Here is a 23,642-nt window from a genome sequence, read left to right on the forward strand (position 1 = left end):
AAAGCATAGTTTAAATATGCAGTAGGAGTCATTCAAGCTCAGACATGGCTACATCTCAACAGTCCACAGCGGCGTCCTTCTCCTCTCCTAACTGTGCCTCAGGATTAAAGGGAGAGTTCAACATTTATGTCAATTTGGCCCATTGCCATAATCCCTATAGTCATAGCAGTAGGTTTGTCGGTGCAAGCCGTGAGCTGCTCAGAGCTACGCTACAGAGGAGGCTCATTATGGGATTTCTTGGTTTCCCTCATCAAACTCATCAAATACACAATCCAACAACTCCACAACGCTCTGGTGGACAAGTTGTGAGCTGCACATTCACCACGCTATGAGATAATAACACAACGTTACCACACAGAGTTGTTTTAGAGGGAAATACAGAGACTGTTGATGAAAAACTGTCCCTGAAGGCAACGTGCATCAGTGGTTTTACATGAATTTCCCTCTAAAACAACTCTGTGTGGTAACGTTCATGTATTCTGTTCTGTCTGTTTTTAAATCCCGCCTTGGCTTTCAACACCCAGTAGGAAGTTGACTTCATTTATTTTATTTTAATGATTTTATTTATTTGATTTTACTGAATTTGATCTTGTATCTCTTTTATCTCACTGATTTTAATTTTGTTTTATCGTATTTTATTTTATCTTATTGTGTCCATTCTTTTATTGTGCTTCTGTTGTGTTACTTATTGTATTTTTATCTTGCTGTGCAGCACTTTGGAAACCTTGTGCTTGCGAGTTGTTGGATTGTGTATTTGATGAGTTTGATGATGAGGGAAACCAAGAAATCCCATAATGAGCCTCCGTAGCGTAGCTCTGAGCAGCTCACGGCTCTGCTCCGCCGTTCAAAAAAAAACTTGCACCGACAATTAAAGGTAACGAACCTACTGCTATGACTATAGGGATTATGGTGATGGGCCAGTTTGCCAACATGTTGAACTATCCCTTTAACGTGTATGGGATGGAGGAAGAGGAGGAGGAGGAGGAGGAGGCGTTATCTCCACGTCGGTCGTTGAAGGGGGGAGGACAAGGAGCCGGTCTCAGACTGTCGGGACGGGACCTGAGCTGAGCTGAAACTCTCGTCCCTCGCAGCTCTCTGCAGTCACAGCCCTGATTCCACATATCATTAGAAAAACATCAGTTTAAACCCCCCCAACCCCCCCACTCCCACTCCCACTCCCACTCCCCCCCACACGCTCACAGTGCTTCACACGGCCCACGCTGAACTCTCTCATCCTGCCTCATCCAGCTGCTCCTCTCCACCACCAACACACACACTGGATAGAACCAATCTACTTCCTGGTAGAAAACCAGCATGAGAACAATAGTGACAGACGAGAGTTTCACTATATTTATCTACTTTTTCATGTCACTATATCACCGTTTAGACTAATCTGATGTTTGTAAAGTTTATAAAACCAATGACTGGACAAACATTACTATTTCTGTGTGCACATTTTTGTAATTAGTCATAGTTATCATAGATTAGCCGGGCTAACGGTTAGCTACCTGTTGAACTTTAATAACTCAGTGACTCAATAAACGCTCCATGAAAAAATATTTTCTCCAGCGGATATCTGAGTTCCAACATGACTGAGCTAACTGGAGTAGTTTCATGTCGTGTCCCACAACGGGAGGGTTTTAACAGCTGACGTCCTGCTGTTAGCTTAGCTACCGCTGTTAGCTTAGCTACCGCCGTTAGCTTAGCTACCGCCGTTAGCTGTCCCTGCTTTCTAGACACCGTGATTCCCCCAAACTGAATAAATACAACACATAGCAACACAAAACACAGAAATAGTAGTGTTTCTTCAATCATTTCAGATTTGTCTAAACAGTGATACAGTGCGTTCACACCGGGCGCGAGTAAAATATTCGCCTCGCTCTACTCGCTCGAGTTTGCCCGCTGGAATATTTGTTTTTACTCGCGGCATTCGCGCGAATATTTTGGGCGAATTTCGTGCTTTCGCTTCATTCGCGTCATTCGCGCCGCCGGCACAAATTCGCATCCATTTGCGTCTGTACATTGACTTTGTATGTAATCTTATTGCGCGAAAAATTCGCCTCGCGCCCGGTGTGAACACGCTGATAGTGGCGTGAAAAACATGATATATAGCTAAACTCTCGTTCGTTTACTACTGTTCTCATTCAAATTAGGTGCTGGTTTTCTACCCAGAAGGTGATTCGGTCTATTGTTATGATATGTAGAATCATCTTTGGCAAACTAATGACACCCCCCCTCCCCCCCTTCCCCACCCCCCTCCCTCTAAGTCTCTTTGGTGGCGAGCTCTTCTCCTCCTCCTCCTCCGTGGAGCCAGGAGGCGTTGCTACCGGCAACACGTTTCCCGCCTCAGTCTTGTGACGGTTAATGCAGGACGATCTGCACCCTCATCTTCAGTACGTCCCCCAGCTGTCCCGTGAGGTAGTCTTTATCGTGCCGGTCCTCCAGCGCCGCTAGCTCCTTCTTCCTGTAGAGCGTCAGGCTGCTGATGTGCAGCTCGTACGCCCCGGGCGGCGGCGGCGATGATGACTTCTTCTTGCTACCGCTACCACTAGCGCTACCGGCCAGGTGCAGGTAGCTGACGCCGTCGCGCTGGTTGATCTTGAAGTAGCCGTCCTCGTTGCCGTAGTCGATGCTGTAGCGCACGTGGTCGCTGAGCGTGGACAGCGCCGGCGTGAACTGCAGGATGTGGCGGCGGCCGCTCAGGTCGCTGATGTTCAGGTGCAGCTGCAGCGTGTCGTCCACGTCCACGCTGGCCAGGCTCAGCTCGCCGCCGTCGCCGCCGTCATCGGCGTCGCTGTCGCTCAGCTGCAGGACAAGAAGAGGACGACAACACACAGGTCAGACTGAGGCGCTGTTAGCACGACAATGGTCGCGCGAGAAAGCGACAAAATATTTTGTGGGATGTTTCGTTTAGACAGCGTTTAAAAAAGTGAAACAAGCCTCCAGAGTTGAAACCTTAAAGGGATATGCCAAAAAAAAAATTCTGTGTCTTGCCTCACTCCTGAGTCCATGACCAGCAGATAGACACCATCCTTTCGACTGTGCGTGCAGTAACCATGGAGATAGAGCCGTATCGCCGTAATTAGCTTAGCTCAAACACTGGAAGTGTATAGGTAGTGTTAGCCTGCCTCCACCTAAAGTCGCTAATTAGCTTAGCTCAAACACTGGAAGTGTATGGGTAGTGTTAGCCTGCCTCCTACCTAAAGCTGCTAATTAGCTTAGCTCAAACACTGGAAGTGTGTAGGTAGTGTTAGCCTGCCTCCTACCTGAGCTGAAATCAGCAGTCAGAAGCTGATTTCATTTTAGCTCTAAACTCTGTAAATATTTCACTTTATCCACATTTCAAACATGTTTAGGTGAGAAAGTAGCCGTTTAGATCAGCAGTGTGTCGTTAATTTGTCTAAATACCAGCTGTTTACAATTTTGTTGGGACGAATTCGGCGCTACTCAAGCTAGCTGTTGTGACCAATGCACTTCCTGTTACTTTGACAAAATAAAACACCCGTTGCCCTTTACATACAGAAAACCATGACGATAGAATTTGTGCTTTTACTTTGAAATAGGAAGCTAACCTACCCTCGATGTAGCTAGCTTGAACCAAAATAAAGCATCTTTGCTTGAACCCTCCGTTTTGACCGATCTCGTCCCGTTAGCGGCATTTGACCGCTCAAGATGCCTTACCGGAGAGTTTTGTAGCTCTGAGACCAAGATCGGCCCGCCGGTTTCCGTTTAGAGTTGCTGAAGAGTTTCTCTGATGACTTTAGGTGGAGGCAGGCTAACACTACCCATACACTTCCAGTGTTTGAGCTAAGCTAATTAGCGACTTTAGGTGGAGGCAGGCTAACACTACCCATACACTTCCAGTGTTTGAGCTAAGCTAATTAGCGACTTTAGGTGGAGGCAGGCTAACACTACCTATACACTTCCAGTGTTTGAGCTAAGCTAATTAGCGACTTTAGGTGGAGGCAGGCTAACACTACCTATACACTTCCAGTGTTTGAGCTAAGCTAATTAGCGCCTTTAGATGGAGGCAGGCTAACACTACCTACACACTTCCAGTGTTTGAGCTAAGCTAATTACGGCGATACGGCTCTATCTCCCTTGTTACTGCACGCACAGTGGAAAGGATGGTGTCTATCTGCTGGTCATGGACTCGGGAGTGAGGCAAGGCAAGAAAAAAAAATGTATCCCTTTAAGGGTTTGTAGAGCGACCAGTCACGTTTTCTAATTTATGTGTGATTCATTAATTAAAACTTTGGTGAGAAACTGGGAAAAAGGCTGAAAGCAACATGTTGGAGAGACGAGACCTGTTACAGACAGACTACAGACAGACTACAGACAGACTACAGACAGACTACAGACAGACTACAGACAGACTACAGTCTATTTACCTGTGTGTCCTCCAGTGTGTCCTGAGTGGAGTTGACGCTGCGTCGTCTTCGTCCCTTCTTGTTGTAGCCGTTGATCTTACACTCGTAGCAGGCTTCAGGAGACAGAGAGTTGTCGTCCTCCTCGGCCCCCGGCCCTCCGCTGGGGAAGCCCATCCCCGTCACGCAGTGGCTGCAGCACAGACACACCGTCACAGACAGTCGGTCACAGTCGGCCACACACGGCCACAGACAGACAGACAGTGAGTGCGTTTACATGCAGTCAATAACCCTTTCATAACCGGAATATTAGCAATAAGGTTGCGCACGGCCATGTAAACACCTATAACCTTTTTGAAAAACCCATCCGGTTTTTAAAAACCTGAAAAAGACCCCTGGGTTACTCCTTTTCTAACCCGAATATTTGGTCATGTATACGCCCATCGGGATCTCCCCATTGAAAGGAATATTAATTTGTGTTCTGCGCATGATGGAATCTAGGTACTTGACCTACAGGAACTACCGTACACTGCAAAAACTCAAAATCTTTCCAAGAATATTTGTCTTATTTCTTGTCAAAATGTCTCATTTCTAGTCAAAACTTCATCACCTAAAAATTAACTTGTTTTTAGATCATTTTTTCATCAAGTTTTTCTTTCTTATTACAAACACAAAAACCCTGCTTTCACTGACAGATTTTTCTACTTATTTCAATTGAAAATTAGTTTGAAACAAGTGAAAATGATATAAAAACACATTAATTTTTAGGTGATGAGTCTTATTTTAAGTGGAAAGAGATTAGACTAGACTTGACTAGAAATGAGACATTTTGACAAGAAATAAGAAAAATATTCTTGGAAAGATTTTGAGTTTTATGTAAACGGGTTATTCCGAATGTTTCAGAAACCTGAATATTAACTGCATGTAAACGTAGCTAGTGTCCACAGAGACTGAGACAGAGACAGCCTTACCCCTGTCCGGCCCTGAAGTATCCCGTTGGACATCCACACAGGTAACCTCCGTCGGTGTTGGAGCAGCCGAACTTGCAGGGGTTCCCGGTGGCCGAGCACTCGTTGATGTCGGAGCAGCCGCCGCTCGTCTGCTCGTAGTTGAAGCCGGTCGGACAGAGGCAGCGGAAACTTCCCAGAGTGTTGTGACACGACGCTCCGCCGCAGATCTGACTGTTCAGACACTCGTTCTCATCTGGACACGGGACACGGGACAGGAAGTCAGCACAGAGACACAGAGAGATGGAGAGATGGAGAGACAAAGACACAGAGAGACAGAGACACAGAGGCTGTTTCCGAAACCGCATACTACCGTACTGCCTACTACATACTGCGTTATATAGTGTATACTGCATACTGAATGTAGGATTCAGTCTGCTACTTCAACAGACCGACACCGTTCACACCGCAGTAACAGTATACGAGTTTCCCAGAATGCATTTTGCGGCAACCGGTAGCAGTAGCTGTAAAACAGGTGAAAAGCTGTTTTATTTCCCACTCTAGCGCTGTTATTATGTAACTTTATGTAACTTTTATATGTTTTAATGTGAGAAAGTAACTGTTTAGATCTCAAATCTACGGCCAGTTGATCCAAACGACGGCTGTTTAGAAGTTTGCTCCGATGTTTTTCAGAGAAGTGAAGCTCTGCAGCGACCGGGACATCACAGAGACAGCAGCCGGTCTGCAGAGCTGCTCGGCCGGCCAACCTCCGTCATCATCCCGGGGGAGAAAACTATCGCTAATTAACTTACCCGCAGGTTTTTAGAGGTTTACCACCGGCTGGTTACATTATTTCTAGGAGATAAATGTTGGTCTCGTCTAACGTTACCAGACAGAGTTGTTTTAGAGGGAAATACAGAGTCTGCTTGATGAAAAACGTGCATCAGAGGTTTAACATGAATTTCCCTCTAAAACAACTCTGTGTGGTAACGTTGTGTTATTATCTCATAGCGTGGTGAATGTGCAGCTCACAACTTGTCCACCAGAGCGTTGTGGAGTTGTTGGATTGTGTATTTGATGAGTTTGATGATGAGGGAAACCAAGAAATCCCATAATGAGCCTCCGTAGCGTAGCTCTGAGCAGCTCACGGCTCTGCTCCGCCGTTCTAAAAATAGCTTGCACCGACAATTAAAGGCAACTGCTATGACTGTAGGGATTATGGCAATGGGCCAGTTTGACAAAAATGTTGAACCGGCTGACGGCCAGTTAGCATTAGCATTAGCACAATGCTATTTTCTCCACAGAGACACTGTGACAATGTAAAAACATTTAGAAACATGTTTGTATCTGCAGAGCGTAGGGATGGGTATTGATAAGAATTTAGCGATTCCGATTCCATTATCGATATTGCTTATCGATTCGATTCCTTATCGATTCTCTTATCGATTCTCATTGGGTGAGGGAATAAAAGAGAAATGGGTTTGTTTGCATTAATGCAGTGGTTCCCAACCATTTTTGGCTCATGACCCCTTTTGACATCACAAATTTCTGGTGACCCTCATTCAAGATGAGCAAGCTCAGATATTTGTATATGCTGCATTTTATTTTATCTTGATTTATTCAAGAAAGTGAATATATCAAGAATATAGTTGTTTAAGATTGTGAAAAATAATTAGTTTATTTATTTATTTATTTATTTATTTTTAATCAATTACTAGACATTTAAGGCGATCCCATTTGAATTCCAGGCGACCCCACATGGGGTCCCAACCCCAAGGTTGAAAACACTGCATTAATGGCTCTGACATTAAAAAAGTAGATAGGACCGACCTGCCTGGACAGGTTAACACTAGACCACTGTGGCTGTGGGGCAGCTGTGCTCACAGGAGGAATTTAACAATGTTTCCATTACATGGTTTTTATGCATCTGTAGGTTATTGTTTTCATAACGTTCGTTTTTATGCGGAGTGAGCGAGTGAGCGAGCGAAAGAGAGAGAGCGCGCCAGAGAAAAGACACAGGGCGCAGCTACCGTTTCACGTGGCTACGAGCAAAACCTGAAAGGAAGTGATTAGAATAAAGAGAGAAAAACAGAAAGAATAGACATGTAGCCTGTTCAGGAGACGTTGTCCTGTCCTCACGACGTGAGGGAGGGAGGACCGGAGGGTGGCTCTGGCTCACAGGTTTAGTGATGAGGAAACGTCACTGTCAGCTGCATCTGTCAGCAGCTCCGCTCCACACAGACACCACACTAACTTTATTTTGTGAGAACAAACGGTGACGTGTGGATATAAACACTAAGCACCCTCATTTATAATGAAGATTGATTTTAACGGAACGTTACGTAACGTCATTAATCAATTAATGCGCGAGTTTCTGAACCAAACGGAATCGATAAGGGAATCGTTAAAGCAGACACGCACACGATTCCAAGAATTGATCCAAGTTGGAACCGGTTCCGAAGAGGAACCGGTTTTCGATTCCCATCCCTAGCAGAGCGGCCGGACGGAGGTGAAGGACGGAGGTGAAGGACGGAGGTGAAGGGTTATAGGGTTAGGGGGAGGAGTGTGTGTGTGTGTGTTACTGACCGACACACTGGTTCCACTGGTAGTGCTGCAGGTATCCCTGTGGACAGCTGCAGCGGTATCCACCCACCAGGTTCTGACAGCCGTGCTGACACCGGTGGTTCCCGTCACACTCGTCCATGTCTGTCCCACACACACACACACACACACACACACACTGTGAGAGCCTGTTCTCTGTGCTGACTCAGCTGGTTCAATTCAAACAACTTTATTAATCCCACAAGGGGTTTAGAGCAGCAGGTTGTCGTGGTTCATACAGACGACATAGTCAATACAACACATTAGACAACATGGAGCTTACACTGCAAAAACTCAAATATCTACCAAGAATATTTGTCTTATTTCTAGTCAAAACAAATCTAATTCTACTTAAAATCAGACTCATCACATAAAAAGCAGCTTGTTTTTAGACACTTTTTACTTCTTTCAAGCAGATTTTCACTTGAAATAAGTAGAAAAATCTGATAGTGGAGCAAGTTTTTCTTTCTTATTACAAACACAAAAAAACTTGCTTTCACTGGCAGATTTTTCTACTTATTTCAAGTGAAAATTAGTTTGAAACAAGTGAAAATGATCTAAAAACAAGTTGATTTTTAGGTGATGAGTCTTATTTTAAGTGGAAAGAGATTAGTTTTGACTAGAAATGAGACAAATACTGTATTATTGGAAATATTTTGAGTTTTTGCAGTGTATAATGGATAATAAGTATAAAAGAAGCTACCGTATAAGTAGAAGTAATTTACAAAACACATTGCTTTAAGAATTAACAAATATAGAAAATGACCCTATGAAGAATTTAAAAGTCTGAGTGCAGAGGGGACGAATGATTTAGAGAAGCGATTTGTTTTATACTGTAGCCTACATAAGGAAGGACATAACGGCGATTTGCTGTTTGCAGAAGGAACTTAAGTCTCGTAGTTTCTCTCTGGTCATCTTAGAACAGGACTTAACGCTCTCAATAAATACAAAGATAGATAAAAACGACAGAGTATAACAGGTCCGACTGAGAGAGAATTTAGTTTCCTGAGAAGATTAATTCTCTGTTGTCCTCAATTTGAGATGGTCGTCAAAAAGAGGCCCCAAGTATTTCAACTTTTTTGTTATGTATGATGCACTCAGTAGGAATTTCCGGTAACACTTTTAGGGTTAGGGTTATTTACTATTTACTTGAATAGGTATTCATAAGATTGACATAACACTGTCATAACCATCAATGAATACTTCTGACAGCTGTGGTTAAGTGTCATTCGGTAAGTTATGTCACTTTTGATGCAAAGTTGACATTGTTTGAGATGTTTTTGTTCTGACAACTTGACATCATTGTTAAAGTTTATCCATTAGGTCTGCTATGACAGTTTAAATTGTCTTTATGTCAAGTTGTCAGAACAAAAACATCTCAAACAATGTCAACTTTGCATCAAAAGTGACATAACTTACCGAATGACACTTAACCACAGCTGTCAGAAGTATTCATTGATGGTTATGACAGCTGTTATGTCATGGTTATGAATACCTATTCAAGTGAAGTGTTACCCAATTTCCTTCTTACGTCTAAAATCAATAATCAGTTCTTTGGTTTTGGACACATTTAGGTCCAGACAGTTATAAACTCAGTTAGGACTGTGGTGGTTTGGTTCTGGTTCTGGTTCTGGAGGTCCAGACCTTCACAGGCTTGTCCGTTGGGGTCCAGGGAGAATCCTCTCTGACAGTCGCAGTTGAAGCTGCCCGGCGTGTTCTGACAGACGCCGTTGGAGCCGCACAGGTTCGGGTCGGACGCACACTCATTGTTGTCTGCACACACACACACACACACAGACACACACACACAGAGGAGGAGGAGGAGAGGTTCAGACAGAATCATGATATCAGTGCTGATTGATCTCTGACGACCGGTGAGTGTGAACGCTCACTCTTTGACCTCGTCTCTTCTGGCTAAAATCATCTCAGCTCAAGAAGACGCACTGCAAAAACTATAAATCTTTCAGAGAATATTTGTCTTATTTCTCGTCAAAATGTCTAATTTCTAGTAAAACTAATCTCTTTCCACTTAAAATAAGACTCATCACCTAAAAATGAACTTGTTTCTAGATCATTTTCACTTGTTTCAAACTAATTTTCACTTGAAATAAGTAGAAAAATCTGCCAGTCAAAGCAGGTTTTTTGTGCTTGTAATAAGAAAGAAAAACTTGCTCCACTATCAGATTTTTCTACTTATTTCAAGTGAAAATCAGCTTGAAAGAAGTAAAAAGTGTCTAAAAACAAGCTGCTTTTTATGTGATGAGTCTGATTTTAAGTAGAATGAGATTTGTTTTGACTAGAAATAAGACAAATATTCTTGGTAAGACTTTCAGTTTTTGCAGTGCAGCTGTTTCTCCTGGACGCAGGTTCAGATTGTGTTTCAGATGTCGGATTGGACACGACGGTTCACGTCTTCAGGGAAGAACATCACAGCGGAGAGAGACGTCATCTCTGAACGTCGGTTAATAAATAAACTGTGTGATTGTGAATTTTTTTAACCGTCGTCTGAGATTCAACAGATTAAACCTTGGAAACGGAGTCGGAGCTGAAACAAACGTCTGGTTGGTAGAGTTTTTACAACAGAAACAGTTACAGTGATGATTAGAGAGTGAGGATCAGTGATGGGAAGAACGGCACAACTTTGTTCAGTTACAATTAATTAAACGTCCAGAGTGTCTAATGGAGGTTATCTGATGGTATTTATGGCTCTTCAACAAGTAGAAACAGTCCCATTTCCCCATTAGACATGAATGTTTTTACCATAAAGCAGCTGAAACTAGTGGAAAGTTTAGTGGTGGTGACGTGTAGTCGTCCGTTAAAGCCGTACGTTAGCTTTTTACTTCTGGACGTGGCATTAAGCTTCAGATACGGTAGAAAAGGAGTTCATATGTGAAGATTATCTCACTCAACTAAACTCTGAAGGATCAGAAACCTGTAGTAGTACCTGTAGTAGTACTGGTAATACTAGTAGAAACTGGTGTTTTAGTCACAGAGCAGAAACCACATTCACTTCCTTTACTGGAACCAGAATGTGATGAACTTCAGCTCTGGTAAAACTCTATAAAACTTTATAAAAGGCTCCGTTAACTTGACTCAAGACGTCCCGTCACTAAATAATAACTCACCTGTTAAAGTTTAGTACGTTATTTACACATTTACATCAACTAGTCGGAAAAAAAAAAAGCTGTTTATCAGGAACTAACCAACTCAGTCAGTATCCCTCCACACAGGCGGAGGGATACTGACTGAGTTGGTTAGTTCCTCATAAACAGGAGTTTTAGGGGCGAGTCCAAGTCATTTTGACATATTTGAGCATTTTATAAAAATGTAAGGCAATATTTAGGCTTCTTTTCCAGGTAGTTAGTTACTTTTATAATGTAGTAACTCACTTACCACTGCAAAAATTCAAAATCTTACCAAGAATATTTGTCTTATTTCTAGTCAAAATAAATCTAATTATCTAAGACTCATCACATTAAAAAGCAGCTTGTTTTTAGACACTTTTTACTTCTTTCAAGCAGATTTTCACTTGAAATAAGTAGAAAAATCTGACAGTGGAGCAAGTTTTTCTTTCTTATTACAAACACAAAAAACTTGCTTTCACTGGCAGATTTTTCTACTTATTTCAAGTGAAAATTAGTTTGAAACAAGTGAAAATGATCTAAAAACAAGTAAATTTTTAGGTGATGAGTCTTATTTTAAGTGGAAAGAGATTAGTTTTGACTAGAAATAAGACAAATATTCTTGGAAAGATGTAGAGTTTTTGCAGTGTAGCCTACTAACTCAATCACTTTTTGGGGGAAATAACTACGTAGTAACTGTAACTAATTACTTGTTTTAAAGTAACGTGCCCTGTAACGCCAGGGGTTTGTCAGACTGAGGGTTTCTGATGTGTGAGATCATGAAGCTGCTTTATGGTCTGGAAACAGTGAACCTGTGGTTGTCACGGCGACACACGGCTCCGTTCCACAACAGAGCTCCGCTAAGCCGCCATGACGACGGACGACGACCGGTCGACTTAACGAGATCAGAGAGAGAGAGACGACAAAGTGTTGTGATGTAGTGAAGCTTCTCTGTGCACTGCAAAAACTCTACATCTTTCCAAGAATATTTGTCTTATTTCTTGTCAAAATGTCTCATTTCTAGTCAAAACTAATCTCTTTCCACTTAAAATAAGACTCATCACCTAAAAATTAACTTGTTTTTAGATCATTTTCACCTGTTTGAAACTAATTTTCACTTGAAATAAGTAGAAAAATCTGCCAGTGAAACAAGTTTTTTGTGCTTGTAATAAGGAAGAAAAACTTAATAATAATAATAATTCATTAATTTTGTATAGCGCTTTTTCAGTGACCCAAAGACGCTTTACAGATGCAGTAAAGTACAACACACACAAAAAAAAAATACTTAGGGGAGGTTAAATGCTTGGGTGAAAAGGAAAGTCTTCAGTCGGGATTTGAAGAGGGGAAGTGCTCCACTGTCAGATTTTTCTACTTATTTCAATTGAAAATCTGCTTGAAAGAAATAAAAAGTGTCTAAAAACAAGCTGCTTTTAATGTGATGAGTCTTATTTTAAGTAGAATGAGATTTATTTTGACTAGAAATAAGACAAATATTCTTGGTAAGATGTTGAGTTTTTGCAGTGTGTGTGTGCGCGTACCGATGCAGGCCGTGTGGTTGTGTGTGTGTGTGTGTGTGTGTGTGTGTGTGTGTGTGTGTGTGTGTGTGTGTGCGTACCGATGCAGGCCGTGTGGTGCTGTGTGAAGCCCGGTGGACACTTGCAGGTGAAGCCTCCGATGGTGTTCACACACAGGAACTGACAGTTGTGTTGTTTGGTCGAACACTCGTCCAGATCTGGAACAGAGGAGAAGAGTCAGCTACACACACACACACACACACACACACACACACACACACACACACACACACACATATACAGACACACATATATACTGTAGTTGTGTGTGTGTGTGTGTGTGTGTGTGTGTGTGTGTGTGTGTGTGTGTGCTCCAGTGTGTTGTAGATTTAACTTCAAACTAAAACATGACGGCGTTTTCTTCCATTCAAAAGAACTTTAGTTGATGATAATAACAAAAGAAAGGAGAAAAACAAACAGCGTGTGCGAGTTTTCGGGGTTCAACAAACATGGCCGACTACACAACAACAACACTGACGTAATCACGTTAAGTTAGCGTCTTGCTCCTAGGGCATCATAGGAAATGAAGTCCATTTTAATGTAACTACAAATCAAACTAGAAAATTTCCTCTTGGGAAATTTTGAATGGGCCACGGGAGCTACTGCCGGTTGTGCCATCTCTGTCAACATGGGAATCAAACCCACGATCTTAAGGTCAAGACAGAGCTGATCAGACAGACACATGATCATCTTTCTATAAGCACTGATATGGAGGAGCTGTAACCACATTAGGTTACCTGTGTGTGTGTGTGTGTGTGTGTGTGTGTGACTGTAATCACATGAAGCTGGCTCTAGAGTCTGTGTGTGTGTGTGTGACTGACTTGTCACATAGTTAGTTAGTAGCTGCATCCTGTGTCAGTCTGATTTAGCTGTGTCTGTGTTTATAAACATTTAAACGAGCGGCAGGTGGATTGTTTATGAAGTTAACGAGCTCTGGCCTGAGGATCAAAGAGGTTACCACGGCGATAGGGGCCCCCGCAGGCTGAGACAGACAGAAACGTGGAGAAAAACAGCCATTTTCTGCCTCTAAACCGGTCTCACAATTAGGCTTAGCATGACAAAACGGTAACTCCTATCAGAACAAAACACAGATCAATGTTGCTCTAAGGACTTACTGAAAATTTCGGTACGATTTGGTGTTTCTACAGTAAATATTTTGGCGACGCTGGCAGTTTTAAAACATCAGGCCGTTCTGCTCCTCTCAGAAAATATTTGTATTGGACTCAATGAGGAGCAGGGACAGACGTGGCCGCACTCAGAGGCTGATTCTGTAAGTTCTGTAAGTCTCTCTGATATTTTGAGCACATGACATGAGAGATAACAAGTTTGTCTTACAAATTCTGAAAAAATTATGTCTGTAGAGTGTAAATTGTGGCCGTGGTGGCAATTTATCCAGAAAAAATACAGAATGTTTCTTCACTCTCTCCCACTCTAACCGATGATGTCACGCACTCTGACACGAACATTCCATGCAATACACACCCATTATAAACTCATAATTTCTCCAAAAATGATCATGGTCATTGATCAGGGATTGATCAAAAACTATATGACCTATCAAAACGTGGAGTAATACGACAATACACAAGACTTGTGTCTACTGTTTAAAGTTTAAATGGAGTCTCTAGGTGAAAGTATGCCTGAGCAGTAGACTTTTGTTAAACTCCAATGATTGGTCTTTTTCGGTCTTTTTTTTTCGCCCGTCCCATTGACTTACATGCAAAATTTTTGCGCAGTTTTTCGCGACTATGTCGCGAAAAATTCGTAAACTGTTGAGAAAAGTAATAGCACAGCGATCCCGATCAGGACGCACATTTTGATATATAATTTGTCCTGCAACTCTTCGAGTTGCAGGACTAGTAGCGGACCGAAGTCTGGCCGGAAGATGAAGGAGAAACTAGAAAAAGATAGCATTTCCTGCAGAAAATGCGTGTGAATGCTGTAAGCAGCTGAACGCTATTGCTGAAGCAATGCTGAATAAGCTGAAGAAATCATTGAAACAAAGTTGAATTAGCTGAAGAACTGTTGAAAAAGTCTAACGTTGAAGCTGAAACATATAACTTGAAGATTAATGCCTTTTTAAGGACAAAAAGCAGTAGAAATGTAAAAAAAAAAAAAAAAAAAGGAGAAGAAAATGTTAAAATCCTGCATGTTGAAGATGTTTAACAGTTGAAGAGTTGAAATCTGCAGCTAGCCACAGCAAGGAAAACTGATGAACCAGCAGTAACATAGCTGAAGCAACAAGTGAGAATAGATTAAAAAGAAGGAACATGTAAGCAGGAAGCTGATTGACATGACGTGATGGAAAAAATCCTGAATTGTTTAGGTTTAAGTGTAATAAATGTGTGTTTAGTCTAAAAGCAGTAGAAATGTTGAAAAGGCAGAGGAATGTGTTGGAAAATCCTGCATTATTAAGTCTAACAGTTGAGGAGTCTGCAGTCAGCTGCAAAAAGCACTGCTACAGAAAACAGATAAACAAGTGCTAACATGGCTAAAGTAATAAGTGAAAATAGATTAACAAATGGAACCTGTAAGAAGGAGGTTTATTTTGTATGAAATGATTGGAAATTATTTAAATTGTTGAAGATTAGCATAAAGAAATTGAAAAGCTGAAGTCTACTCAAATATATTTAAACATGACAGCATGAATACATTGTTGGACTATTACTAATATAGATTAAACAATATCTAGGTGGTTGGAAATTATTTGAATTGTTGAAGATTGTGGTGAAAGAAAAATTAACATTTTAAGTACACTCAAATTACTCTAATAAAAATTATATGTGTGTTGGATATGTGTGTATGGTCAGTGTGTGTCCGTGTGTGTGTGTGTGTGTGTGTGTGTGTGTGTGTGTGTGTGTGTGTGTGTGTTGGATATGTGTGTATGGTCAGTGTGTGTCCGTGTGTGTGTGTGTGTGTGTGTGTCCGTGTGTGTGTGTGTGTGTGTGTGTGTGTGTGTGTTGGATATGTGTGTATGGTCAGTGTGTGTCCATTTGTGTGTGTGACCGACAGACAGTCAAATAGAGAGAATGTGTGTGCGTTGCCATGGTGACGTTGCCATGGTGAGGTTACCATGGTGAGGTTGCCATGTTGAGGTTACCATGTAACTGTTGGCTGGTGGCTTTAAGGTATGGTGGCAGCTTTAACCATAGGCTTTAACTGCTCTGTGACACCCTCAAACAGATCTAATGTACGACAAATCTGTACTTAGTACGAGCAAAAGGTTTACATTTTCCGAACCATAAGACCTTGCTGAACGCGTCCATGTCACTTTGGTGTTTCTAGAGTAAAAATTGTTGATTGGGTCGCAGGTTGGAAACTTTGGGACGTTTAGAAAATCAGCGCCTACTTTTGAATGGGAGTCAATGAGAGGAAGGGAGGGAACTGGCTGCACTCGGAGGCTCCCAGTTTAAATTGTGTTCGTCTCTCTGGTTTTTTGAGCACATGAAGAGATCAAGGATGAGCTTGTCTACAAGCATGCCCGAAATTATGTGTGTAGAGTGTAATCTGTGGCCGTGCTGGCAGGATAGAGAGAAAAATGTGAGAGGATTTTTAGACCCTCTGTCACTCTACCAACTGCCAACGTCCGAACATTCCGTCCCATTGACTTTCATGTTAAATCTGAATTTTGTCAGAAATTTTAATGATTTTAAAACTATACATATATCTGAAACTGTTGAAGATATCAATAAGCTGAGATATAGCTGAATAGTTGAAAGGTTTGTGAACAGTTTAAAAGTTGAATGAAGTCTGTAGCTGAAAGTATGCTGAAGCTATTAGAGGCTGAATGAAGCAGAAGATTTGAAGAGTTTGAAGACTGTTTCAATGTATTTCCTATGAGAGAAAAATTGCACAAAAAGTTAAATATTTTAAAAAGTATAAATAGTATGAAAGAGAAAAATAATAGCAATATTGTCCTGAAAAAGCTGCACGTTTTGATATATGAATTGTTGAAATAGCACAAAGTATGAAGGAGCAGAAAACTGCTGAAAAAGGGTGAAAGAAGTAAGAATAATAACTAGAAAAAGCATTTCCAAGAATGGAAATGGTGTGACTGCTGACAGCAACTGAACGCTGTTGCAGAATTAGCAAATAGTGCAAGCAGTGATCACCATACAAATGTTTGACCAAGGTCGGAATCGAACCCACATCCTCATGGTCATTAGACTTCCACTCTGCCTCTAGGCCACAGTGCACACACAGTTGCAGAGACTGTTGTCTGTTAATGATCTGCACACTGTCAACATCAAGAAAGCTTGAGAGTCAAGCTTGAATGACTTAGAATGAAAATGTCTGTGAATTTCAGGCTGAGCACTAACCATATGGCCACAGAGAACCTGAGTTACAATGAGCTTTATACTATGAGGAATCAAAGACTGTCCAATGACAGCTGAATAATTGGAATCAAAAGTCAAGCAATGAAGTGAAAAGACTGAGGCAGGAATCGAACCCGTGACCATATGATCACTAAGCCTTTACTCTGCCACTCGGCTACAGAGAGCACACTGCTTTCAAAACTGTTGTCATTCATTGTAATGTGATGATGTGCTGCAAACTGGTATGAGTAATCAAGGAGATAACAAACACCTGTAACCAATTGAAGGCGGGGGAGGAGAGCAGAATTCAACATAACATAACAAGAGTTCTTCCCTTGGATTCGAACCAGTGACCTTAGGGTTGGCAAGCAGTTACCCTAACCCCTACACTACAGTGGAGTTGTGAAGAAGAGAGGTTGAGACTTTGATGAATGTGAGATTTTTTGTGAAAAAGTTAAATATTTGAAAAAGTATAAATAGTTAAAAAGAGAAAAGTAATGCCGATAAAGTTCAAAAAAAGCTGCACGTTTTGATATATGAATTGTTGAAATAGCACAAAGTATGAAGGACTAGAAGAAGACCGTAAAAAGGCGGAAGAAAATGGCCAAACAGAAGAACAATAGTGTGACTGCTTCAGCAGTCACACTAACTAGAAAAAGAAAGCATTTCCTGCAGAAAATGCGTGTGAATGCTGTAAGCAGCTGAACGCTATTGCTGAAGCAATGCTGAATAAGCTGAAGAAATCATTGAAACAAAGTTCAATTAGCTGAAGAACTGTTGAAAAAGTCTAACGTTGAAGCTGAAACATATAACTTGAAGATTAATGCCTTTTTAAGGACAAAAAGCAGTAGAAATGTAAAAAAAAAAAAAAAAAGGAGAAGAAAATGTTAAAATCCTGCATGTTGAAGATGTTTAACAGTTGAAGAGTTGAAATCTGCAGCTAGCCACAGCAAGGAAAACTGATGAACCAGCAGTAACATAGCTGAAGCAACAAGTGAGAATAGATTAAAAAGAAGGAACATGTAAGCAGGAAGCTGATTGACATGACGTGATGGAAAAAATCCTGAATTGTTTAGGTTTAAGTGTAATAAATGTGTGTTTAGTCTAAAAGCAGTAGAAATGTTGAAAAGGCAGAGGAATGTGTTGGAAAATCCTGCATTATTAAGTCTAACAGTTGAGGAGTCTGCAGTCAGCTGCAAAAAGCACTGCTACAGAAAACAGATAAACAAGTGCTAACATGGCTAAAGTAATAAGTGAAAATAGATTAACAAATGGAACCTGTAAGAAGGAGGTTTATTTTGTATGAAATGATTGGAAATTATTTAAATTGTTGAAGATTAGCATAAAGAAATTGAAAAGCTGAAGTCTACTCAAATATATTTAAACATGACAGCATGAATACATTGTTGGACTATTACTAATATAGATTAAACAATATCTAGGTGGTTGGAAATTATTTGAATTGTTGAAGATTGTGGTGAAAGAAAAATTAACATTTTAAGTACACTCAAATTACTCTAATAAAAATTATATGTGTGTTGGATATGTGTGTATGGTCAGTGTGTGTCCGTGTGTGTGTGTGTGTGTGTGTGTGTGTGTGTGTTGGATATGTGTGTATGGTCAGTGTGTGTCCGTGTGTGTGTGTGTGTGTGTGTGTGTGTGTGTGTGTGTGTGTGTGTGTGTGTGTGTGTTGGATATGTGTGTATGGTCAGTGTGTGTCCATTTGTGTGTGTGACCGACAGACAGTCAAATAGAGAGAATGTGTGTGCGTTGCCATGGTGACGTTGCCATGGTGAGGTTACCATGGTGAGGTTGCCATGTTGAGGTTACCATGTAACTGTTGGCTGGTGGCTTTAAGGTATGGTGGCAGCTTTAACCATAGGCTTTAACTGCTCTGTGACACCCTCAAACAGATCTAATGTACGACAAATCTGTACTTAGTACGAGCAAAAGGTTTACATTTTCCGAACCATAAGACCTTGCTGAACGCGTCCATGTCACTTTGGTGTTTCTAGAGTAAAAATTGTTGATTGGGTCGCAGGTTGGAAACTTTGGGACGTTTAGAAAATCAGCGCCTACTTTTGAATGGGAGTCAATGGGAGGAGAGAGGGAAGTGGCTGCACTCGGAGGCTCCCAGTTTAAATTGTGTTCGTCTCTCTGGTTTTTTGAGCACATGAAGAGATCAAGGATGAGCTTGTCTACAAGCATGCCCGAAATTATGTGTGTAGAGTGTAATCTGTGGCCGTGCTGGCAGGATAGAGAGAAAAATGTGAGAGGATTTTTAGACCCTCTGTCACTCTACCAACTGCCAACGTCCGAACATTCCGTCCCATTGACTTTCATGTTAAATCTGAATTTTGTCAGAAATTTTAATGATTTTAAAACTATACATATATCTGAAACTGTTGAAGATATCAATAAGCTGAGATATAGCTGAATAGTTGAAAGGTTTGTGAACAGTTTAAAAGTTGAATGAAGTCTGTAGCTGAAAGTATGCTGAAGCTATTAGAGGCTGAATGAAGCAGAAGATTTGAAGAGTTTGACGACTGTTTCAATGTATTCCTATGGGAAAAAAATTGCAGAAAAAGTTAAATATTTTAAAAAGTATAAATAGTATGAAAGAGAAAAATAATAGCATAAATGTCCTGAAAAAGCTGCACGTTTTGATATATGAATTGTTGAAATAGCACAAAGTATGAAGAAGTAGTTAAACACAGAAAAAGGGAAGAAGACTCAGAATAATAATAACTAGAAAAAGATAGCATTTCCTGCAGAAAATGCGTGTGAATGCTGTAAGCAGCTGAACGCTATTGCTGAAGCAATGCTGAATAAGCTGAAGAAATCATTGAAACAAAGTTGAATTAGCTGAAGAACTGTTGAAAAAGTCTAACGTTGAAGCTGAAACATATAACTTGAAGATTAATGCCTTTTTAAGGACAAAAAGCAGTAGAAATGTAAAAAAAAAAAAAAAAAAAAAGGAGAAGAAAATGTTAAAATCCTGCATGTTGAAGATGTTTAACAGTTGAAGAGTTGAAATCTGCAGCTAGCCACAGAAAGGAAAACTGATGAACCAGCAGTAACATAGCTGAAGCAACAAGTGAGAATAGATTAAATAGAAGGAACATGTAAGCAGGAAGCTGATTGACATGACGTGATGGAAAAAATCCTGAATTGTTTAGGTTTAAGTGTAATGAATGTGTGTTTAGTCTAAAAGCAGTAGAAATGTTGAAAAGGCAGAGGAATGTGTTGGAAAATCCTGCATTATTAAGTCTAACAGTTGAGGAGTCTGCAGTCAGCTGCAAAAAGCACTGCTACAGAAAACAGATAAACAAGTGCTAACATGGCTAAAGTAATAAGTGAAAATAGATTAACAAATGGAACCTGTAAGAAGGAGGTTTATTTTGTATGAAATGATTGGAAATTATTTAAATTGTTGAAGATTAGCATAAAGAAATTGAAAAGCTGAAGTCTACTCAAATATATTTAAACATGACAGCATGAATACATTGTTGGACTATTACTAATATAGATTAAACACTATCTAGGTGATTGGAAATTATTTGAATTGTTGAAGATTGTGGTGAAAGAAAAATTAACATTTTAAGTACACTCAAATTACTCTAATAAAAATTATATGTGTGTTGGATATGTGTGTATGGTCAGTGTGTGTCCGTGTGTGTGTGTGTGTGTGTGTGTGTGTGTGTGTGTGTGTGTGTGTTGGATATGTGTGTATGGTCAGTGTGTGTCCGTGTGTGTGTGTGTGTGTGTGTGTGTGTGTGTGTGTGTTGGATATGTGTGTATGGTCAGTGTGTGTCCATTTGTGTGTGTGACCGACAGACAGTCAAATAGAGAGAATGTGTGTGCGTTGCCATGGTGACGTTGCCATGGTGAGGTTACCATGGTGAGGTTGCCATGTTGAGGTTACCATGTAACTGTTGGCTGGTGGCTTTAAGGTATGGTGGCAGCTTTAACCATAGGCTTTAACTGCTCTGTGACACCCTCAAACAGATCTAATGTACGACAAATCTGTACTTAGTACGAGCAAAAGGTTTACATTTTCCGAACCATAAGACCTTGCTGAACGCGTCCATGTCACTTTGGTGTTTCTAGAGTAAAAATTGTTGATTGGGTCGCAGGTTGGAAACTTTGGGACGTTTAGAAAATCAGCGCCTACTTTTGAATGGGAGTCAATGGGAGGAGAGAGGAAACTGGCTGCACTCGGAGGCTCCCAGTTTAAATTGTGTTCGTCTCTCTGGTTTTTTGAGCACATGAAGAGATCAAGGATGAGCTTGTCTACAAGCATGCCCGAAATTATGTGTGTAGAGTGTAATCTGTGGCCGTGCTGGCAGGATAGAGAGAAAAATGTGAGAGGATTTTTAGACCCTCTGTCACTCTACCAACTGCCAACGTCCGAACATTCCGTCCCATTGACTTTCATGTTAAATCTGAATTTTGTCAGAAATTTTAATGATTTTAAAACTATACATATATCTGAAACTGTTGAAGATATCAATAAGCTGAGATATAGCTGAATAGTTGAAAGGTTTGTGAACAGTTTAAAAGTTGAATGAAGTCTGTAGCTGAAAGTATGCTGAAGCTATTAGAGGCTGAATGAAGCAGAAGATTTGAAGAGTTTGACGACTGTTTCAATGTATTCCTATGGGAAAAAAAATTGCAGAAAAAGTTAAATATTTTAAAAAGTATAAATAGTATGAAAGAGAAAAATAATAGCATAAATGTCCTGAAAAAGCTGCACGTTTTGATATATGAATTGTTGAAATAGCACAAAGTATGAAGAAGTAGTTAAACACAGAAAAAGGGAAGAAGACTCAGAATAATAATAATAATAATAATAATAATAATAAGTTTAAAGAAACAAAATGGCCGAACAGAATAACAATACTGTGAATGCTTCCAGCATTCACACTAATAACTAGAAAAAGAAAGCATTTCCTGCAGAAAATGCGTGTGAATGCTGTAAGCAGCTGAACGCTATTGCTGAAGCAATGCTGAATAAGCTGAAGAAATCATTGAAACAAAGTTGAATTAGCTGAAGAACTGTTGAAAAAGTCTAACGTTGAAGCTGAAACATATAACTTGAAGATTAATGCCTTTTTAAGGACAAAAAGCAGTAGAAATGTAAAAAAAAAAAAAAGGAGAAGAAAATGTTAAAATCCTGCATGTTGAAGATGTTTAACAGTTGAAGAGTTGAAATCTGCAGCTAGCCACAGCAAGGAAAACTGATGAACCAGCAGTAACATAGCTGAAGCAACAAGTGAGAATAGATTAAAAAGAAGGAACATGTAAGCAGGAAGCTGATTGACATGACGTGATGGAAAAAATCCTGAATTGTTTAGGTTTAAGTGTAATAAATGTGTGTTTAGTCTAAAAGCAGTAGAAATGTTGAAAAGGCAGAGGAATGTGTTGGAAAATCCTGCATTATTAAGTCTAACAGTTGAGGAGTCTGCAGTCAGCTGCAAAAAGCACTGCTACAGAAAACAGATAAACAAGTGCTAACATGGCTAAAGTAATAAGTGAAAATAGATTAACAAATGGAACCTGTAAGAAGGAGGTTTATTTTGTATGAAATGATTGGAAATTATTTAAATTGTTGAAGATTAGCATAAAGAAATTGAAAAGCTGAAGTCTACTCAAATATATTTAAACATGACAGCATGAATACATTGTTGGACTATTACTAATATAGATTAAACAATATCTAGGTGGTTGGAAATTATTTGAATTGTTGAAGATTGTGGTGAAAGAAAAATTAACATTTTAAGTACACTCAAATTACTCTAATAAAAATTATATGTGTGTTGGATATGTGTGTATGGTCAGTGTGTGTCCGTGTGTGTGTGTGTGTGTGTGTGTGTGTGTTGGATATGTGTGTATGGTCAGTGTGTGTCCATTTGTGTGTGTGACCGACAGACAGTCAAATAGAGAGAATGTGTGTGCGTTGCCATGGTGACGTTGCCATGGTGAGGTTACCATGGTGAGGTTGCCATGTTGAGGTTACCATGTAACTGTTGGCTGGTGGCTTTAAGGTATGGTGGCAGCTTTAACCATAGGCTTTAACTGCTCTGTGACACCCTCAAACAGATCTAATGTACGACAAATCTGTACTTAGTACGAGCAAAAGGTTTACATTTTCCGAACCATAAGACCTTGCTGAACGCGTCCGTGTCACTTTGGTGTTTCTAGAGTAAAAATTGTTGATTGTGTCGCAGGTTGGAAACTTTGGGACGTTTAGAAAATCAGCGCCTACTTTTGAATGGGAGTCAATGAGAGGAGAGAGGGAATTGGCCGCACTCAGAGGCTCCCAGTTTAAATTGTGTTCGTCTCTCTGGTTTTTTGAGCACATGAAGAGATCAAGGATGAGCTTGTCTACAAGCATGCCCGAAATTATGTGTGTAGAGTGTAATCTGTGGCCGTGCTGACAGGATAGAGAGAAAAATGTGAGAGGATTTTTAGACCCTCTGTCACTCTACCAACTGCCAACGTCCGAACATTCCGTCCCATTGACTTTCATGTTAAATCAGAATTTTGTCAGAAATTTTAATGATTTTAAAACTATACATATATCTGAAACTGTTGAAGATATCAATAAGCTGAGATATAGCTGAATAGTTGAAAGGTTTGTGAACAGTTTAAAAGTTGAATGAAGTCTGTAGCTGAAAGTATGCTGAAGCTATTAGAGGCTGAATGAAGCAGA

At 40.4% G+C, this 23,642-nt stretch overlaps 1 protein-coding gene across 1 annotated transcript in view; it reads right to left on the reverse strand.

The window, feature by feature from the left end:
- Nucleotides 1-2,270: 2,270 nt before the first annotated feature.
- Nucleotides 2,271-23,642, reverse strand: part of LOC146989430 (fibrillin-1-like) — a 169,644-nt gene continuing 148,272 nt past the window's right edge. The window contains exons 34-39 of the mRNA XM_085773007.1: nucleotides 12,653-12,769; nucleotides 9,560-9,688; nucleotides 7,901-8,020; nucleotides 5,339-5,570; nucleotides 4,392-4,560; nucleotides 2,271-2,805 (exon numbers count right to left, since the gene is read on the reverse strand). Of these exons, the coding sequence (XP_085629133.1) occupies nucleotides 2,362-2,805; nucleotides 4,392-4,560; nucleotides 5,339-5,570; nucleotides 7,901-8,020; nucleotides 9,560-9,688; nucleotides 12,653-12,769 (1,211 nt within the window). The 3' untranslated portion in view covers nucleotides 2,271-2,361. The remainder of the gene's footprint in view (nucleotides 2,806-4,391; nucleotides 4,561-5,338; nucleotides 5,571-7,900; nucleotides 8,021-9,559; nucleotides 9,689-12,652; nucleotides 12,770-23,642) is intronic.

The sequence above is a fragment of the Trachurus japonicus genome, chromosome 3, assembly GCF_045865225.1.
Source record: "Trachurus japonicus isolate A0001 chromosome 3, Traja_1.0".
NCBI classification, from domain to species: Eukaryota; Metazoa; Chordata; class Actinopteri; order Carangiformes; family Carangidae; genus Trachurus; species Trachurus japonicus.